Source organism: Chionomys nivalis, chromosome 2, assembly GCF_950005125.1.
Source record: "Chionomys nivalis chromosome 2, mChiNiv1.1, whole genome shotgun sequence".
NCBI lineage: Eukaryota > Metazoa > Chordata > Mammalia > Rodentia > Cricetidae > Chionomys > Chionomys nivalis.
In genome coordinates, this window is record NC_080087.1 from 60,373,654 (window position 1) to 60,390,815 (window position 17,162).

General features: G+C 47.1%; 1 protein-coding gene across 2 annotated transcripts in view; it reads left to right on the top strand.

Moving 5' to 3' along the window:
- Bves (blood vessel epicardial substance) overlaps positions 1–12,284 on the top strand; it is a 34,843-nt gene extending 22,559 nt beyond the window's left edge. For both annotated transcript variants that reach the window (XM_057762144.1, XM_057762145.1), the window contains exon 8: positions 10,805–12,284. In XM_057762144.1, the coding sequence (XP_057618127.1) occupies positions 10,805–10,929 (125 nt within the window). In that variant the 3' untranslated portion in view covers positions 10,930–12,284. The remainder of the gene's footprint in view (positions 1–10,804) is intronic.
- The last annotated feature ends 4,878 nt before the right edge of the window (positions 12,285–17,162 follow it).

The window sequence follows — 17,162 nt, forward strand, 5'->3', positions numbered from 1 at the left end:
TAATGAGATCTGGTGCCCTCTTCTGACGAGTAGGCATACATGCAGACAGATCACTGTATATATATTAAATAAAACTCTTTAAAAAAATTAAAAAAAAAAAAAACAACAACCCTGCATTGGCAGCATGCATTCATCACCCTGGAGAGAAAATCTAGGATAAAAAGTTGATCTCATCCACTTTTATTTTAGCTCTCCTACCAAATAGCGGTTGTTCAGAGTTCTGAGTAATGTGCGGTCACTTATTGGCTTAGTCATCTATACCCTCTTCTGACCTAGTCTGGCTCTCTGCTCAGCTTGGTCATGTCACTAGTTTTCATTATTTGGTGTTCACCTTTAGAACATCACTTAACGTCCATTCAAACTTCCCTTCCTTTTCTCTCTTCATGTTTAAAAACATGCAAACATTGGCATCCCTACTTTTTGTGGTTTGAATACGAAGTGTCTCCCAGAGATTCGGGTGTCTGAACATGTGGTCCCTAGCAGGTGTTCAGGTATGGAAGGTTGTAGAACCTGTAAGAGCTAGGGCCTCTCTGGAGGAGGTGTGTCGGTGGAGATAGGCCTTGAGACTCTAGTTCAGTCCCATTTCCTGTCTTCTCTCTGCTTCCTGACTTGGGACACAGTATGACCAGCAGCCTCATGCTCCTGCCACTGTGCTATCTGCACCACAGTGGATTGTGTCCCTTCCTAACCAGGAGCCAAAGTAAGCCCTTCTCTGTAGTGGCCTTTCACCTGTGTTTTAACAAATAAAGTTCGCCTGAAGATCAGAGAGTAAAGCAGCCCCACTGCTCAGCCTTACATACCAGCAAGTGGCAACGTACACCTTTAATCCCAGTAGCCACACTAGTTGCCACAGAAACCAGGGGGTACATGTCTTTAATCCCATAACCCCAACCCTAGAGAGGATTGTAAAACAGGAGGAGAAAACTTTTAGACACAGTCTCATTCTGATATTTCTGAAGTGGTGTGGGACAATGGTCTGTATTCTGTCAATTATATTTTAAAGAAATGCTGATTGGCCAGTAGCAAGGCAGGAAATATAGGTGGGACAACCAGACAGGAAGTAGAGGCAGGCAATGAAAACAGAAGAATTCTGGGAAGAAGAAAGCTTGGTCCGCAGTCCTGTCCAGCCACAGAAGCAAGATGTAACTGCACCGCTGAATAAGGTACCAAGCCATGTGGCTAACATAGACAAGAATAAGGGGCTAATATAAGTTATAAGAGTTAATAAGAAGCCTGAGCTAATGGGCCAATCAGTTTATAACTAATGTAGAACTCTGTATGATTTCTTTGGGACTTAACGACTGCGGGAATCGGGCAGGACTGAAAACTCAGTCAACACTGGAGACAGGATCGTCATTTTTGGACTGAGGTCGAGGTAAGAGCCAGTGGCTGTCACTTTGCTTTTCGGATCTTCAGGTTGAACTCCAATTTCTCTCTGAGTTTTTATTAATCATACCTCACTTCTCTCCTTCATTTGCTTTTGTCATGTATTTCTGACACAGCCACCCTTCTGAGTGCCTCCTTTCGGAATGTTGTGATTCTCATTTTATTCTGAAGCGGTCATGGTCATTGCGCATTCTCTTTGACAACTACATCTCCCCACTTTGGAACACTGGCAGTGTGGTTGATGCAGAACCAGGCAGTGGGTTCTTCCTCCATTTATCTGCAGTGTGAGTCATGAATGTTGAAGGACACTGTTCCTAATATTAAGTACAAATGTATTATTTTCCTTTTGTACATAACGTAAAAGTTATTCTATAAGCTTGGATAGAACTTGTGGGGGGGTTGTTTGTTTTGAGACAGGGTCTCACATTGCCCACCCTGGCCTTATACCTTTATGTAAATGGAGTTGGCCTCTTGATCTCCTATCTCTGCCTCTCAAGTGCTAACAATGCAGGTATGTGTTATCTAAGATTTATTTTTGATTGACATGTAACAGCTTTCCATGTCCATGGGCAGTGCGATGCTTTAATACATTTGCACAATGCGTAACAACTTTCACCATAAGTCAGCAGTTCCCAGCCCGTGGGCCTCGACACCTTTGGGGTTGCATAGCAAATATCCAAATATCAGATATTTACATTACGATTCATTTAACAGTAGCAAAGTTGCAGTTATGAAGTAGCAATGAAATAATTTATTATGCTTGGGGTTAGCACAATGTGAAGAACTGTATTAAAGGGTTGCAGCCTTGGGGAGGTGAGAACACTACCTTAAGTATTTACTTTGTGTTTGTGTCAAGAACCTCTGAGTCCTCTCTTCTGGCTTCTTTGAACTCTGCAGTACATTGTAACTGTAGTTGCTCTGCTGTGCGGGAGCATCAGAAGCTCATCCTGCCTCCCTGCCCCTGCCGACTCCAACTCACTTGGCACCTTGACTCTGAAGTATTTGTGTTGCCTTTCTTTCCTGGGGGTGTTAGCAGGGATGTTAGGGTCAGAGCCTGAGCCCCGGAAGTAACAAACTAGATTTACATGCCTGTCCTCTAGGTCAGTTAGAGACAGTACTGAAAAGTAGAGAAGGTTTCTTCAGTGTGGCCCCATTGGGAAGAGCAGGAAAGTGGGCCAAGGACACACATCCCTTCCAGCCACCTGGCAGGAGGTTTATTTAAAGAGAGGGCAAGAAGTACGCATAGGTCCCAGTTCAGGTCAAATCGTGTGACCGTCACCGTTGTCCTTGCTCCAGCTTCTGCAGCTGGCCATGTGTGAAATCTCTTTCCTCTGGCTAGCAGGGCCACAGCCTTTTCCTTTTTCCAGCATGCAGCCTCTGAGAGCATTCCAGTTTCTCAGGGTCCATTGCCTCCGTGGTCTGTCAGCCAAAGGGAAGGGCACAAGTGTCTCTTGAGGGCCTCTCCCTCCGGCCTGGCTTTTGCGTCTCACAGCCTCTGGGTGGGAGCCATGCTAACGTGGCAGTTCTGTGCCCTGTACCCTCAGCCCCACCTTCTCCTCCTGCTAGCCCCACTCTCCCCAGTTAGCCATCGCCATGTCCTTGTCCTCAGCGACCTTGTCACGGAACCTGCCTTCAGCCTCCTCTAGGGCAGGCTGTGCTCAGTCAGAGCTGTGGCAGGACTGCCATCCTGGAGCCTGCCCTCTCCGTCCTCCTCACTGATCTGTTGTCTCCTCCTCATAGGCAGATGGGGGCTATCAGATTCGTGCTGCTCACCCCAGGTGCCATGTGGCCGAGGACCTCACCACCCCCCCAGCTGCTCAGGAAATAACGTGAGAACCCTTTGGGCCACAGAAAGTTTTCCCCAGAGCCACCAGCCTGCACTGTCCTCGCTCCTATCCCCTAGTCTTGGCTTTAGTTCCCTGGTATTGGTGTTGAATCCTTTTAGGGGGAAATGGGTATAGAGGCCACAACTACATTTCAGTATTATTGTCCATAAAGCTTCAGTTCAAACTCAGTTTCTTCAGTCCAGAAAAATGTGTAGGGCTCAGAATATACATTAGCAATAGAGCACTTGTCTAGCATCAGACCCTGGGTTGATCCCCAGCTTAAGGGGGAAAGGAAGAAGAGAAGTGGGGGGACAGAAAGGGTAGAGGAAGTGGAGGCAGGAGAAAAAAGGGAAGCAGTGCCTGTGTAATAATAATAGAAGCGGAAAATTGGTGATAATTCTTAGGGAAAAAAAAGTATTTAAGTCCTTCCTCATCACTATTCATCAAAAATTATATAATCTAATTAAAGTCCTAACCCTTATAAAGTTTTTAATTACTTTACTTGCTAAAGCAGTTAGCCAGATGGTTAAACATGATAGTATTTTGAAAAGAATGAAGAAAAAAGCTGTGAAAGTCAACAAGGGAAGGGAAAGACCTCAGGGCATCATCAGACAGACCACAAAAGTGTTATGCCTTAAAACAACTCTGTTTCTCAAGTCAAGAGGGGACACCAGACAAACTTCCATTGCAAAGCATAACTTCCTTGCAGCTCAGACTTAAGGCTGCTTCCTCAAGCTGGTCAGCAGGCCTGACCTTTGCTCTGGATCTAAAAACAGCTAATCCTCTGTTCACCCTCCTTGAAAAGGCCCTCGGGACCTAGTGTGATTATAAGCTCATGGAAATAGAAACGAACTAAAGAGGCCCAGAGTTCTGACACATGGGGTTTCCCTCACTGACTCTTCTCCACTGTGCAGCGCCTCTGACCCCTCTGGGGCATGCGTTATAAGACCCCTGTAGCTCTACCCGAGGATCTAGGAAGACAGGAAAGGGTCTGTGGAGGGCAGAGCCTATCTTCACAACCTGAGTCTCTCTGTAGAGCAGGTAAGGACCCATAGGGACACATTGGGACTTCACAGTGTGACAGGCAGTAGCACAGTCTCAGCAGCTCTGCTGAGGGAGGTTGCTGTCACTGGAGTCTGGCACAAGTGAAGGTGCCCACTGTGGGGGACGGGGTGTGGCTGAGTCTCAGTCTTCCACATTTGCCGTAGTCGTTCTTCTGCGCTGAGGAGAACAGCCCAGTGGGGCAGTTCTGTCCTGTCACCTGAGCGTCTGTGAACCTGGGGTCCATCTCCGAAGAAGGAAGGGGTGCTCCTCTAGCGGCTCCTTCTCCTGAGCCGGATGCTTGTGGGAAGGGTGTGGAATTCTGCTGACGGGGACTTTGGCTGCTGGATGTAATGTGAAAGTAACTTCTCATGTAACTGGCCCACAGTTTTATGCCCTGTCTGGGATGCAGTTCAGTTGGAGACTATTTATTTCATATTCTTTTTTTTTCGTTTTTTTTTTCTTTTTATTGAGCTCTACATTTTTCTCTGCTCCCCTCCCTGCCTTTCCCCTCCACTTCAACCCTTTCCCATGGTCCCCATGTTTCCAGTTTACTCAGGAGATCTTGTCTTTTTCTACTTCCCATGTAGATTAGATCTATGTATGTCTCTCTTAGGGTCCTCATCATTGTCCAGGTTCTCTGGGATTGTGATTTGCAGGCTGGTTTTCTTTGCTTTATGTTTAAAAACCACCTGTGAGCGAGTACATATGATAATTGCCTTTCTGGGTCTGGGTTGTCTCACTCAAAGTGATGTTTTCTGGCTCCATCCATTTTCCTGCAAAATTCAAGGCATCATTTTTTTACTCCATTGTGTACCACATTTTCCTTATCCATTCTTCTTCATATACTTTTATAAGAAACTGTTAACTGGTTGGAAGTGTTACCCCAGCCCCCTGGCACCCCAATATTCAAGAAGTCTGGTATGTTTGGTTGAAAGTGTCACCCCAGCTCCCTGATACCCCTATATCCAAAGAGTCTGAAGTGTTTGGGTCCAGGTGTCACCCCAGCCCTTGGCATCCATTCTAAAATGTTTGGGTGGAACTTTCCACCCCAAGCGCCTCCCCCTGGGAGTTACTGCAGTCCAGACTCCACCTCCGAGAAAGCCTGCCAAATGGTGACCTCCCCAGAGAGGGTCAAGACCACTCCCACAGGGTATTTAAACTTCCTCCCAGAGAACAAATACTTGGTCTTCTTGGTTCTCCTTTCTCCTCTGCTGTTTTCCCAGAGGCCCACCCAGGAGCACTGGCATCCATTAAACCTGGGCTTTTTCTAATTTCGTTTGATTTGGTCTGATTTGGATTATTGCTTTGGCGGAGAGGCTTATTGGGCCATAAAAACTTTACATTAACTAGTAACCATAGCCTAGCAAATTAGAAGATTATTTAATAGTAATAATAATAATTATTATTATTATAATGATCTCTTCCTGACCACAATAGATAGTTAAGCTGTCTCCCAACTATGAATGTAGTATAAATAAGAAAATGCAAGGATCCGTTTTTTAGAAATTTAATGACTGTGAAAGAATTATTTGCCCTCCCCCGTATTTGGAGTAGAAAAACATTGTAGAGACACTGTGAACCTCAGAGTAGTGCCCTGAAGGATGCAGATATGGGGGAAAGTGCTTGAGCGAGGAGAAGCCCCCTTTCCCCCTCAACTTCTCGTGCTTTCGCATGTATGTGAGGCGGGCAGGACTTCTGGACAAATGCCTGTGGCTGCCTCAATGCATCGGATTGGTACAAATCTGGGCACGCTGATGGAAGAACGCGTTATGGCTCAACTTTGTAACTGTAATATAGTTCCCTTGAAGTTTGTGGTATTCTCTCGTGGTTTGGATAATACTCTAGTGGTTCTGGATTGAGGGGGCGAGGAAATGATTCACAGCTGTGTGATGATGGTATTGAATCTGTCCTATCCTGGATGTCATCCAGTGGCTCAGAGTTCATCTAGAGACCAGGTGACCTCCTCCCTCTTCAAAGCCAGCCTTCTTACAAGTGTTAACAGTAGTAGGTTCTCAGGCCAGGCCAGGTGACCCTGCCGAATTGTTGACTGTGACATCTGCTCTAAGCCACAGTGGCATGGGAAACCTGGGCTAACTGAAATGCTTGCCAAGACTGGGTACTCTGTAGCTTTGATTCCTAGCCAAGAGCCAGGCAGCCAAGTGGCATTGGGTAGTTGCTGACGGCAGTAATTGGCTCATTCCTCTCCTGTGCTTGTCTGCCCTGGAGGAGACATAGATAGAGAAGCAGCATTGCTGGAGGTCTGAGCCATGGGAGCGACCAAACTCGGCCGCAGGGAAGACAAGTACATTGCTATTCTTAGCATTTTGTACACACGTTGAACCCTGCCAGGCTGTCAGGGCACCTGGTTTGTCCTTCTAGGATGTCTGTCCAGAGACTCCCTCCCCGATGGGGATGGAGTCCTCAGCTGCCACCCCTTCTGTCTTTCTTGGGTTGTCTTCACGAGGATGAGGTAGAAACACTAGCGTGGTGATGTTGCATTGCCCTGAAAGGCAGTTTGAGTTCTGAGGAACAGATAAGTTAGATTCTCTCTGCGTGTATGAGGCCTGGGTGGCTGATCTCTTCCTTACCACATATTCTAGGCTGACCTTGTACTCACCGCAATCCTCTGCCTCAGCCTCCCTGCTGCTGGAATTTTAGGCACGCACTGCACCACGTCCAGCTGAGCCCAGCCCAGCCCCCAACCCCTTCCAGGCACTTGTTCTTGCTGAGAGGCCAGGAAAGCTTTAACAGTTGATGGTACTAAGCAGGCAGAGTTCTTGGCCATGTGCTGAGAAGGGTCGTATTAGTGTTCCAGCAGCCGTAAGGGTGAGGTCCCGAGCACCCAGCTAGGAGGGTGAGGCCTAAGCACCCAGCCAGCTCTGAGGACGAGGCCCTGAGCACCTGGCAGCGAGGGACAAGGTCCTCAGTCTTTACTCTAAGTTGCAACACAGGCTGCATATGTAGTGTCAAGACTGGAGACTTAAGAAATGTTTTCAGAATTGAAATCCTTGGGTGATGAGGGTGAGCTAGAGTCCCAGTGTCTCAGTGAGATCTCCCCAGCACAGGACTTACTAATTTCATAGAAGCCTGTGGTACCCACCAGCATTGGGGCTGGCCTCAACTGGGATTCAGTGTGGAGACTCACTGAATCAGCCTTGTCTTCTGACAGTTTCTGTGTAATGCTGCAGGGAAGGGAATCACCATACATTTAAGTAATTGTGAAGGGCCTGTCCTGACTGTACGGTCGGCTGGAGGAGAGAGGAGGTAGTGGGTAGAACTCTCAGTGAAGCTTGCCTTCCAGTCAGGGAGAGGTTCCCATCAGCCCGTAGTGTGCTGCAGAACTGAGATAAGATGGTAGAGGGAATTAGGGAGGATCCGATTTGTTAAGTTTCAAACCCGGACAACCAGCTGAGGTGCCTATTTAACATATCAAAGCAGATCTGGCTGCCAGGTTCTTCCAGCTTCCCTCAGGGCCTACTCAACACACAGGTATGGCTGGCGTACCCCACCCCTACCTGAACTCTCCAGGCCAGGAGATGTCCAGAAGCCCTTCTTTATATGATCCAGACATTTTGGTTAACCGCCCCTTTAGGACCTTTGGTCTCCTGACTACTGTACTTGGTTCCCGTCTCTCCCTTTTCCCTTCCTGTCCCCGTCTCTCCACACGGCCCAGCTCAATCTGGTCATGGACACACTGGACTCTCCCAATGTCCCTGTCCCTACTTCTACCCCTTTATTTACAGTAAACTTTCTCCTCCACCATAGCTAGGAACAGCCATGTCCTTTCCTTTCCTTTTTACTTATTTTTTATGAAATACTGAGGAACTCTACAAAGAAAGGGTAGAAATTTGACTGGGGTGGGCATTCTAGACAGAAAAGCAAGGAGAGAGAAGAAGACCAGGCTGGGTTTGGGAAGCAGTGATTCCTAGCTTAGGCGTCTTTGGGGCCCTCCTGTGAGTCCCGGGTGCTGCCCAGAGGTTGTCAATGCGCACTCCTCATCCTGTTAAGGCTACACTGTAAGTATTGCCACTGTTTTCCCAGGAAGATACCATGGGGACAGACTGAGGCTCTTCCCCAGAAGAGCTGGAAGTTCTTGGAAGGTTTTCCATGACCACTTCCAGTTATACTGTAACAGTGGAAGTTATCTATCTTGCCTCTCTGAAAATATGACAGATACTGGGTTAAATAGCTCAGAGGCTCACCCATTTGGACTCTAATGTAGAGCCCAGTCTCCTAGACCAGAGACTTTCATCGCTGTTTGATAAATGGCCTTGGAAACTCTAGATCAATTAGCCCCACTTCTTCTCTCAAAATGAACTGGGTGTGCTTGTTACGTACCTACACAGCCGTGACTAGATGTTGTGTGATATTGATTGGGTGCATGCTCTTAGGCGTGCTGTCCTCGGGTTTATGAGATTGTGAATTCTCAGCCTGAGTTAATATTTTATGAGATTCAATCATAACTAGAGGCTATGATCTGGAAGCCATGGCAAAGAGTCTTTGCTATACTCAAGGAAGTTGATAGAAACACAAACTGCTATTGAGCACAAACCCCATTTTTGGTGAGGTGGTAATGGATTTTGGACAATTTTTTTTTTCATTTAGACCACTGACTTCCAAAGGTGTATTAATTAGTGTTCTTACAAACATTAGCAAGGTGGTCATCTATTTCCCATATTGATCTAAGAACTCAGAAACTGCATAAGCCTCCTAAGACCTTGCTAGGCAAGCACCATCCTACTAGCTATATTCCACAGTGAAGGAACCAGGCACAAAGAAGTGGTCACACAGCTCTCAGGCAGAGCTGTGGGAATTCAAAGCCTGATAGCGTTTCCTGAGCTTCTCCAGTGTTAGCCACTGTATGTGCAGCCTCTGTTGTTTGCAGAGCTGCATGTTGTGGATGAGTGCAAAGCACCTCCCCGCCTTCCTCCTGGAGCAACCTGAGACATGCCTGCCATCCTTCTCCTCCTCGGTAGCTACAGGTGGCCCCAGCACTCGGCATCCTGCTGTTTCTGACTCTCTTATTCTATTCGCAAGTGTCAGTGACCTTGTCTAACTTCAGAGGGACCAGTCTGTGTCGTGTCTACTGTCTGTGTGTGCACCTTTGTTGTCACCAAGTATTTGGAAAGTTGAGTGACATCCACTGTTCTTCCCCAGCACAGTTCAGCCGTAACTGAATGAATACTGCCAGCCATGTGCTTCGGCACAAAGGGATGCACAGGCGTAGGGGAGGCTGAGGCAGGTGGAGACTCGTTTATGTATAGGATGGGCCTTGACCTTGACCACATGATGGGAAAAGGAGAATTTGGGGCTTATGTTTGTTTGATTGGATGTGAGATCCCCCAGCCCTCTAACATCACCCCAGTCCCTGGCATCCATCTTAAGCCTCCTCCCCTGGGATATTTGGCTCCAAGCATCATCACCACAGCCCCTTCCCTGGGAATTACCTTGGCCCTGAAAAGCCCGCCAAGCTAAGTGCTGACACCTCCCCAGGGCGGGTCAGAATCACTCCTACAGGATATTTAGGCATGCTGGTAAAAGGAACACATGGGTCCCAGGTTTTTGCTTGGGTCCCTGGGGTTTTTGCGTGGTCTCCCCCTCTCTCCCTCTTGCCATGTTGTCTCAGCCACCCAGGACATTTATTAAATGTGGGCATCTTTGATTTATATCTAATCTGGTTTAGTTGTAATTATTTGCATTGGCAGAGAGGCTGCTCTTAAGATTAAACCTAACAACGTTGTCATGTGAACAGGTCATCACACATCTTCAGATTTACTTGATAAAAACCTAGTTTGGGGCCAGCAAGATGTGTCAGCAGGTAAAGGCACTTTTTCCAATCCTAGCAACCTGAGTTCAATCCTTAGGACCCATGGGAGGATCCTAGGAGAGAGAACAGCTCATGAGGTTGTCCTCTGACTTCCTCTCAAGCCATGGCACAAATGCACAGATGTGTATGCACACACACGCTCACACACAATGCATAGTGTGAGCTTTGGGTGGGGTGAGTGATGAGCTGTCCCATTGGCCAACTGGTGTCCACAAAGACTCCATGGGTGCCCTTTCCCCAGGATTGTATTTCTCCCACCTGACACTTTCTCTTCATGCTCACTCTTTCACTTCAGTCCCAGAAGTAGCTTAACTTGTGGTAGCAGGAAATGTACTTTTACGTTAAAGCCTGTAGCTTTGAAACAGAACTTGTTCTTAGAGCAATATGAGTTAAACAACAACTTTCCCAGGCCAATATTAGATGGAGTTCCCTGGAGGGTACTGATGCAGACACTGAAGCAGACCATGGAGCAATGTCCCAGGAATCCCATGCGTTTGTGGGGCCCATGCTACCCAAGCACATGCAGCAGGGTCTGTTCTGGTGCTCTCTAGACTGAGAGTCTCATGCTTGACGTGGTTGCTCACTGAACCACTTACTGAGACATGCAAGGGTGCATTCCCAGAACGAGCTAAGAACGAGCTCTGCGTCCCCACATGGTTTGACCTCCCAGGTGTTGGGCACGCTGTACACTCAGCAGTTTGTTCTCTGTGCTTCTTTCCAGCTGTGTCCTCCCCGCAGCAGCGAGCGTCTGGCAAGATGAAGCCAATAGAGGAAGGGGTGGAGGATGACGACGAGGTCTTTGTACAAGTGTCTGCAGGTCCACTTAGAGTCCATCAGTCGCACTGAGGAGCCTTTAAGTGACCAAATGGAAGCCGTCCTGACAAGAAGTACTGTGACTTTTAGGTGGTTGCTTCAGTCCTGCCAGATGGGAAGTGAGGGAGGGCCCAGTCGGAAATTGTGTGCCGCCTGCCCTGTAGGTTAGCTCCTTGAGTTAGCCGAGCCTTCTGACGAGGCCTTGTTTGATTTTGAGATATGTATTTTCTCAGTAGATATATTAATATTATTTTAATTAACCTTAGAGCTGTCAACACAAATGCCTTTTCACTTATTTTTCTAAGTGTGGCTCTTTTTTCTCACGTGTTATCTTTTTCTCTATCATTGTAATTCAGAACAAGTTGTTCTTTTGATCATTATAACAATATAAGTTGAAATTGAGGCTGCCATAACATTAAAAATTTTACCTTTTGTTCAGTTGACTTTTTCATGGCAAATTTTAGAGAAAGTTTGCTTTGTTTGGTTCTGTTTTCTGCCCTGAGACCAGAAGTGCCCCACTATGCCAACCTGCTCGTTTGGCTTGCTGATAGCGACCACCCTCCTCCGAGTGGGCCTGAATGGCCCTCATCCCTGCCATTACCCGTGACTCGAAGCGTGGGCCTGCAGTGCCAGGGAGTGTGAGCATTTCTGAGCTCAGTGCCAACTTGCAGCTGAACTCAACTTTCTGCCTTGTCATTTGGAGCCATCCTGGCCACCTGCTCAGATGTGGGCAAGGCCTTATGCTAAGGGGAGATGAACTGAGCAATATATAGGCTGGGGTCACAGAACATCAGCTTTGCCCTTTAGTCTGTGTCTGTGAGCCCACATTGCTCTGGAAGCGGATGCACTGAGCCAGACACAGTGGTTCGCACCTGTAATGCCAGCACTTGGGGGGTTAAGGCAGGAGGACAGAGAGTTTGAGGTCACCTGGGGTCACCTAGTGAGACTTAGTCACAAAACAACAGAACAGAGCTGTGATTCAAGCACAGCTGGGGAGGGAGCAGACAGTTCACCTGTGGCCACAGGCATCTAACTTGGGTATGCTGAGGGGGCCTCCATACAGATCTTTCCTTCCTACTGGCCACTTTCTTAAGGATGGCAGTAGACTTGTTTTTGCCCAAATCGTTCAGCTCATGCAGCAGTGGCACACAGGCCGCTTGGCCAAGGCCGCTAGTCAGTTTGTCTCATCTTCTGAAATCAACTGGAGCCAGCTCCACGTCATGAAAAGTTCTGAATGAATCTTCTTTGGGGGTGAACTAAGCCTAAACCAAAAGGCGGAATGATGTCACTGAACAAGCTCTTAATTCTGGAGATCTAAAGACAGAGGTAATCAGCCTTGACTGAGGCTGTGGCTGCAACCAGGGGACACTTTCTCCATTAGCACATGAGAGATGTGGTAGATAGTGTGGATCTCTTTCCATGAACCTACTTAGCTCCCCCCCACCCACATGAGGCTAATTTACAGTCACTCTGGAAATGGCGCTCCCCAGAGAAGACGGGAATACCAGATTCCACTGTGGCCAAAGTCTTCATGTGTGGTGACTGCAGAGACTGTTCCACCCCAGATGGTAGAAAAGGTGACCTCCGCTGATCGGCTGGGATCTAGCTGAGGTGTCTGGAGTGCTGGGAGTGAAACTGTGTGAAAAGCGCTCTGTTAAACCTGCGTAATTTAGAGTCGTTTACTCTTCTCATGGAAACGTGCTTATCAGTGTCACTGATAGCGAAGATCATAATCTCATGGTGAGGAATCTTCAGAGAGCCACTTAGTCTGAGTAAGAAACCTGAAACTGTTTTTAAGGTCATACCTCCAAGAAAGACAAAGACTTGGAGAACAGGAGCCCTAAGCCGTTGAATAGCCCTCCCACATAGCCTTGACTGCAGACGAGCAAAGAAGAAAATAGAAAAAGAACTCTAAGTGTTAGGTCTGTGGAAAACTTTAGATCCATTTACACAGAAGAACAAGTATAGTTTTCTACAAAGCATAAATTAATAGAGTGGAAGATGTTTGTACCAGTCTCCAAAAAGATGCTTCCTCTGGTTACAGCATTCAGTTAGCTCTGAGATCAATGTTCAGAAAATGCTCTGCAGAAATTATTCTTATATATGTCCCTGATGTATGTCTAACATCAAGTCAGTTGTGTGACCCTAACGTAACAGTTATACTAAAATGTATTTGTCACTTAGACTATGTTGAGAGTCCTCAGAACATTCATATTTATAAAACAGCACAGATGTAGTATTCTATTTCTCTGGTCAGAATGGGAGCTACGCTACCTTTCTAATTCTTCCTGAAATCCTGTTTCTCCATGTCAACCCTGTTACACTCTAACCACGGGCACCAGTTGTCCTCGGTGACTCCCCGTGTGTCAGAGGCTCTCTGGCATGTTGGAAGAGTTGGGCACCTCTTGTCCTCGGCGACTCCCCATGTGTCAGAGGCTTTCTGGCATGCTGGAAGAGTTTGTGTTGTTTTAACTCAGAGCATCAGTGTCTGCTTCCTGCTCCCATTAGGGTCCTCAACAGGCATTTGGCTGCTGGTGGAAAAGCCTTTAGAAAAAGCTGGCGGGACCTGCATTCTTCTTTGTTCCTGATGCACTCAGGTTGGTCCTCCAGGAAAGGTCCCCTGCTAGAAGGTGGTGGGTCCCAGCCTCCCAGCTCCTCCTTTAGGGCTTGATCTCCCTACAGACCCCCAGGGTGCCTCTCTAAGGGTTTCGTTTTTATTTAAATCCATTTGTTTGGTCATTTCTACAACTACTCTATGGAGACTCTGACCCTGTGATGCCTGTTTCTTTTTTCCCCTCTCCTTCCCTGGTTCCCTACGTCTGTCACCAAGCCGGAATGACTGGGATTTCCACCTACTCAGATCAGTCTCCAGCGTTTGGTAGCTCTGTCCCAGGCAGCAGCCATGCTTTAGTTAGCACAGTCCATCAAAACACCTTGGGTACCATGACATAGTGCAGGCGTTATAATGTAAGGAAGCTGATTGTAAGAGCCACGTACGTAAGATGGAGAACTTCGTGAATGCTCCACGCAGACACATTACAAGAAACTCTATTGTATGTCTGAGTATAGTGTTACTGTTCAGATTCACTTCATACATTGTCATTTGACCAAATAAATTTTTACATAGAAAGTGTGTGTGTTTTCCGTCTTATGCCTCTTGCACTTGGGGCTTGGTCTTAACTCTATGTCCAAGAGCAGATGGCATAGTTTACTGCAGAGGGTAAGAGAGCCACTCTGCTAAGCCGACCTGAGAGTTTGTCCTATTGGGTGGGTTTGTTTTGTTAGGTGACTCAGGGTCTGCTGTCTTGACTCTGCTTGGCCAGATAAGAGAATGTTGCAAGGCAATGTCAGCCTTTGACAATTCTGAAACCTTTGCAGTTTTCCTTCTGGCACAGAGATTCACTCTGAGCATCCCTCCTAGCTCCAGAAGCTTCAGCAATTCAGGGGTTTCTTGCAAGAATCCAAGGCCCCTGAACCTGCCCTTGAGGACATTTTGTTCTTAGAAACCCACACTTTATTTCACCAGGTCTCCAAGGTTTTTTAAAGTTTATTTTATTATATGAGTGTCGGTCTGCATGTGTATGCACCGTGTGCATGCCTGGTGCCCACAGAGGACAGCAGAGGCTGTTAAATCCCCTGGAACTGAGTTACAGACTGAGCCCTGTGGATACAGAGAGCTGGACCTGGGTCCTCTACAAGAGTAGTTAAGAGTGCTCTTAACTACTGAGCCATCTCTCCAGCTCCAAGTTTATTTTAGCAAAATAATAAATACCTCACTGCTCTGCTCTGCCATCTCCTATATAGGAACAAGCACAGGCTCATACAGTTAAGGTCTGTGCTGTTATCGAAGTGTGGGGAGCAGATTAAGTACTGCATATTGTTAACAACATTCTCATAGCCATGTCAAAGACCCCAGTGCTTCAGGTCCACAGAAATTTGCAAAGCATTTTTCTGGTCCAAGTACAAGTGTTTACAAAGGATTGACCAGTGTCTATGGAAACTCAACTACGGCTTCCTCCTGGATGAGTACAGCCTGACAGTTTTCCTAAAAACACCTCCTGAGGACACTAGCTAAAGCCGCCTCCTCATTCAGCGCATATCACACACCCGCCCCCCTTCAGCGTTTACCACAGACCCGCTCCTCGTTCAGCTGACTACAGCTGTCCCACCTCCTCTACTCAGATATATAAAATAAATGAGCTAAACTTCAAGCTTGCTGCTGGTGTGTGTCTATCAGAGCATGTGGGTCACCCAACCTCAGCTCCTCTGTACCATGTCTGTGTGTCTGTCCTTCCTCATCATCCGAGGCAGGCCAGTCCTTGACCCTTGCAGATCCTGGCATCAAAGCAATTGGAAAATTTGCAAGCAGAAGTGAAAACCATTCTGATGGAACCCTTTACCTGCAGGGAAAATCCAATGGCGTCTTTTTCAACATTTTTCAGTGTATGATTGTTTTGCCTGCATGAATGTCTGTGCACTGTGTGCCACCTGTTGCCTGCAGAGGTCAGAAGAGGATGTCAGGTCCCCTGGGACTGGGACTACAGACAGTTGTGAGCTGCTATGTATGTGCTGGGACTTGAACCCAGGTTCTCTAGAAAAGCAGTCAGTGCTTTTAACCTCAAGCCATCTTTCCAGTCAGTCACCCAAAGCTGATATTGTTACCACAGTCATCAAGGTTCTTCCTACATCCAGTTCCTTCTCTCCTATACCTCAGCCAGGGCACATCAGCCACCTACTGTCTACCATGCCTGTGTTTCCCCTCCAGTGGGTGCCTCACAGTAAACAGTTACATCTTCCTGTTGTCATTTGTATCCCCTATGAAGTCTAGTGTGCTCTTGCTTGTCACCCTTTGTTGTAGAGTTCATACACACTATGACTGCTTATAGCTGGCATCCGTATCTATGGAGTCAGCCAGTATTGAATCAGAAACACTGAGGCAGGATGGTGACACATGCCCTTAATGCTAAGGCTTGGGAGGCAGAGGCAGGCGGAACTGAGTTTCCTGCTAGTCTGATCTACGGTGCGTTCCCAAACCAAGCAGAGCTGCATAGAGAGACCCTGTCTCAGTTTTTCTAAAGTGGAGGGACTTATGTCTCTACTGAACATGTGAAGGCTTTCCCACGTTTCACCGGGCCCCTAGACACAGGGTAACGGCTTTTTACCCAGCTTTTGCTTTGTGTTAGGCATGCTAAGTCATCTAATGCTGAGTAAAGTACGTGAGGGGTGGGGCACAGAGTTTTGGTGACTTCTTTCTCCGTTTTATGTAAGAGACTTGAACATCTGCTGGGGTTTTAGAACCAAATCTTGGCAGTTAATAATTAGAAAATGTCATAGGCAGGTTTATTAGTAATATGAAATATTTAGATATTCGAATGGCAGCGGAAGTGATAGGAAGAATCACTTTGGAGCATGTGGGAAGTGCGCCCTCTGCTGGTGCTACTGAGGTACAGCGTGGCCTCCGGTTCAGAATGTGCAACTCTAGCCAAGCACTCTTCTTTCCTCTTTTCTTTCCTTCCTTCCTTCCTTCGTCTCTCTCCTTCTTCCCCCTTTCCCACTCTTTCCTCCTCCCCCATCTTTTTTTTTTTTTGAGGCAGGTTTTGCTAATCACCTAGGCTGGCCTTCAGCCTCCTGCCTCAGCTTCCTGGGTGCTTGGATTAAAGGCATACACCACCACACATAGCCTTCTCTATGTTTCTTAAAAGTCATACTCTTTAATTAAAAAAATATGTGTTGGGGACCATTTGGAGTCCTGGCCCCCAACTGCTCTTCCCTGCTAGAAATTTTTACTTTCCTTCGATTTGAGTTATTAAAAGCTGTGTCAAAGTTGTTTACCAGCTCTGCTTCACGAGCACGTGTTGCCTTGGCTTTGAGGATCAGAGGATAAGGTTTTCACTTGTTGGCCCACTTGACTGTTGGGTATATAAGCCTCTAGGGTGCTATTGAATAAAGGGCTTCTTACCAGTGACCAGAGGTCCGTGTCCCTGTCTCTCTGTCTCTGTCTATATGTGTTTGTGTGTTTCAACCTCCAGCCCCTTGCCTGAGGCTCACGAACTGTATGGTAGCACATAGAGCGCAGACAGGCGTTGTGTGCTGCAAAAATGCACTTTTATCTATATGATCTGTTGCATTGTGTTAATTTGTATAACAATTTTTACTGGTTTTGTGTGCTGAGGAGCGCAACTGGCCACATGTGGATGTCAGAGGTCAGCCTGTGTGAGTCAGCTCTCTCTCCACTGTGTGAAGCCGGAGCATATGGAAGACTGCCC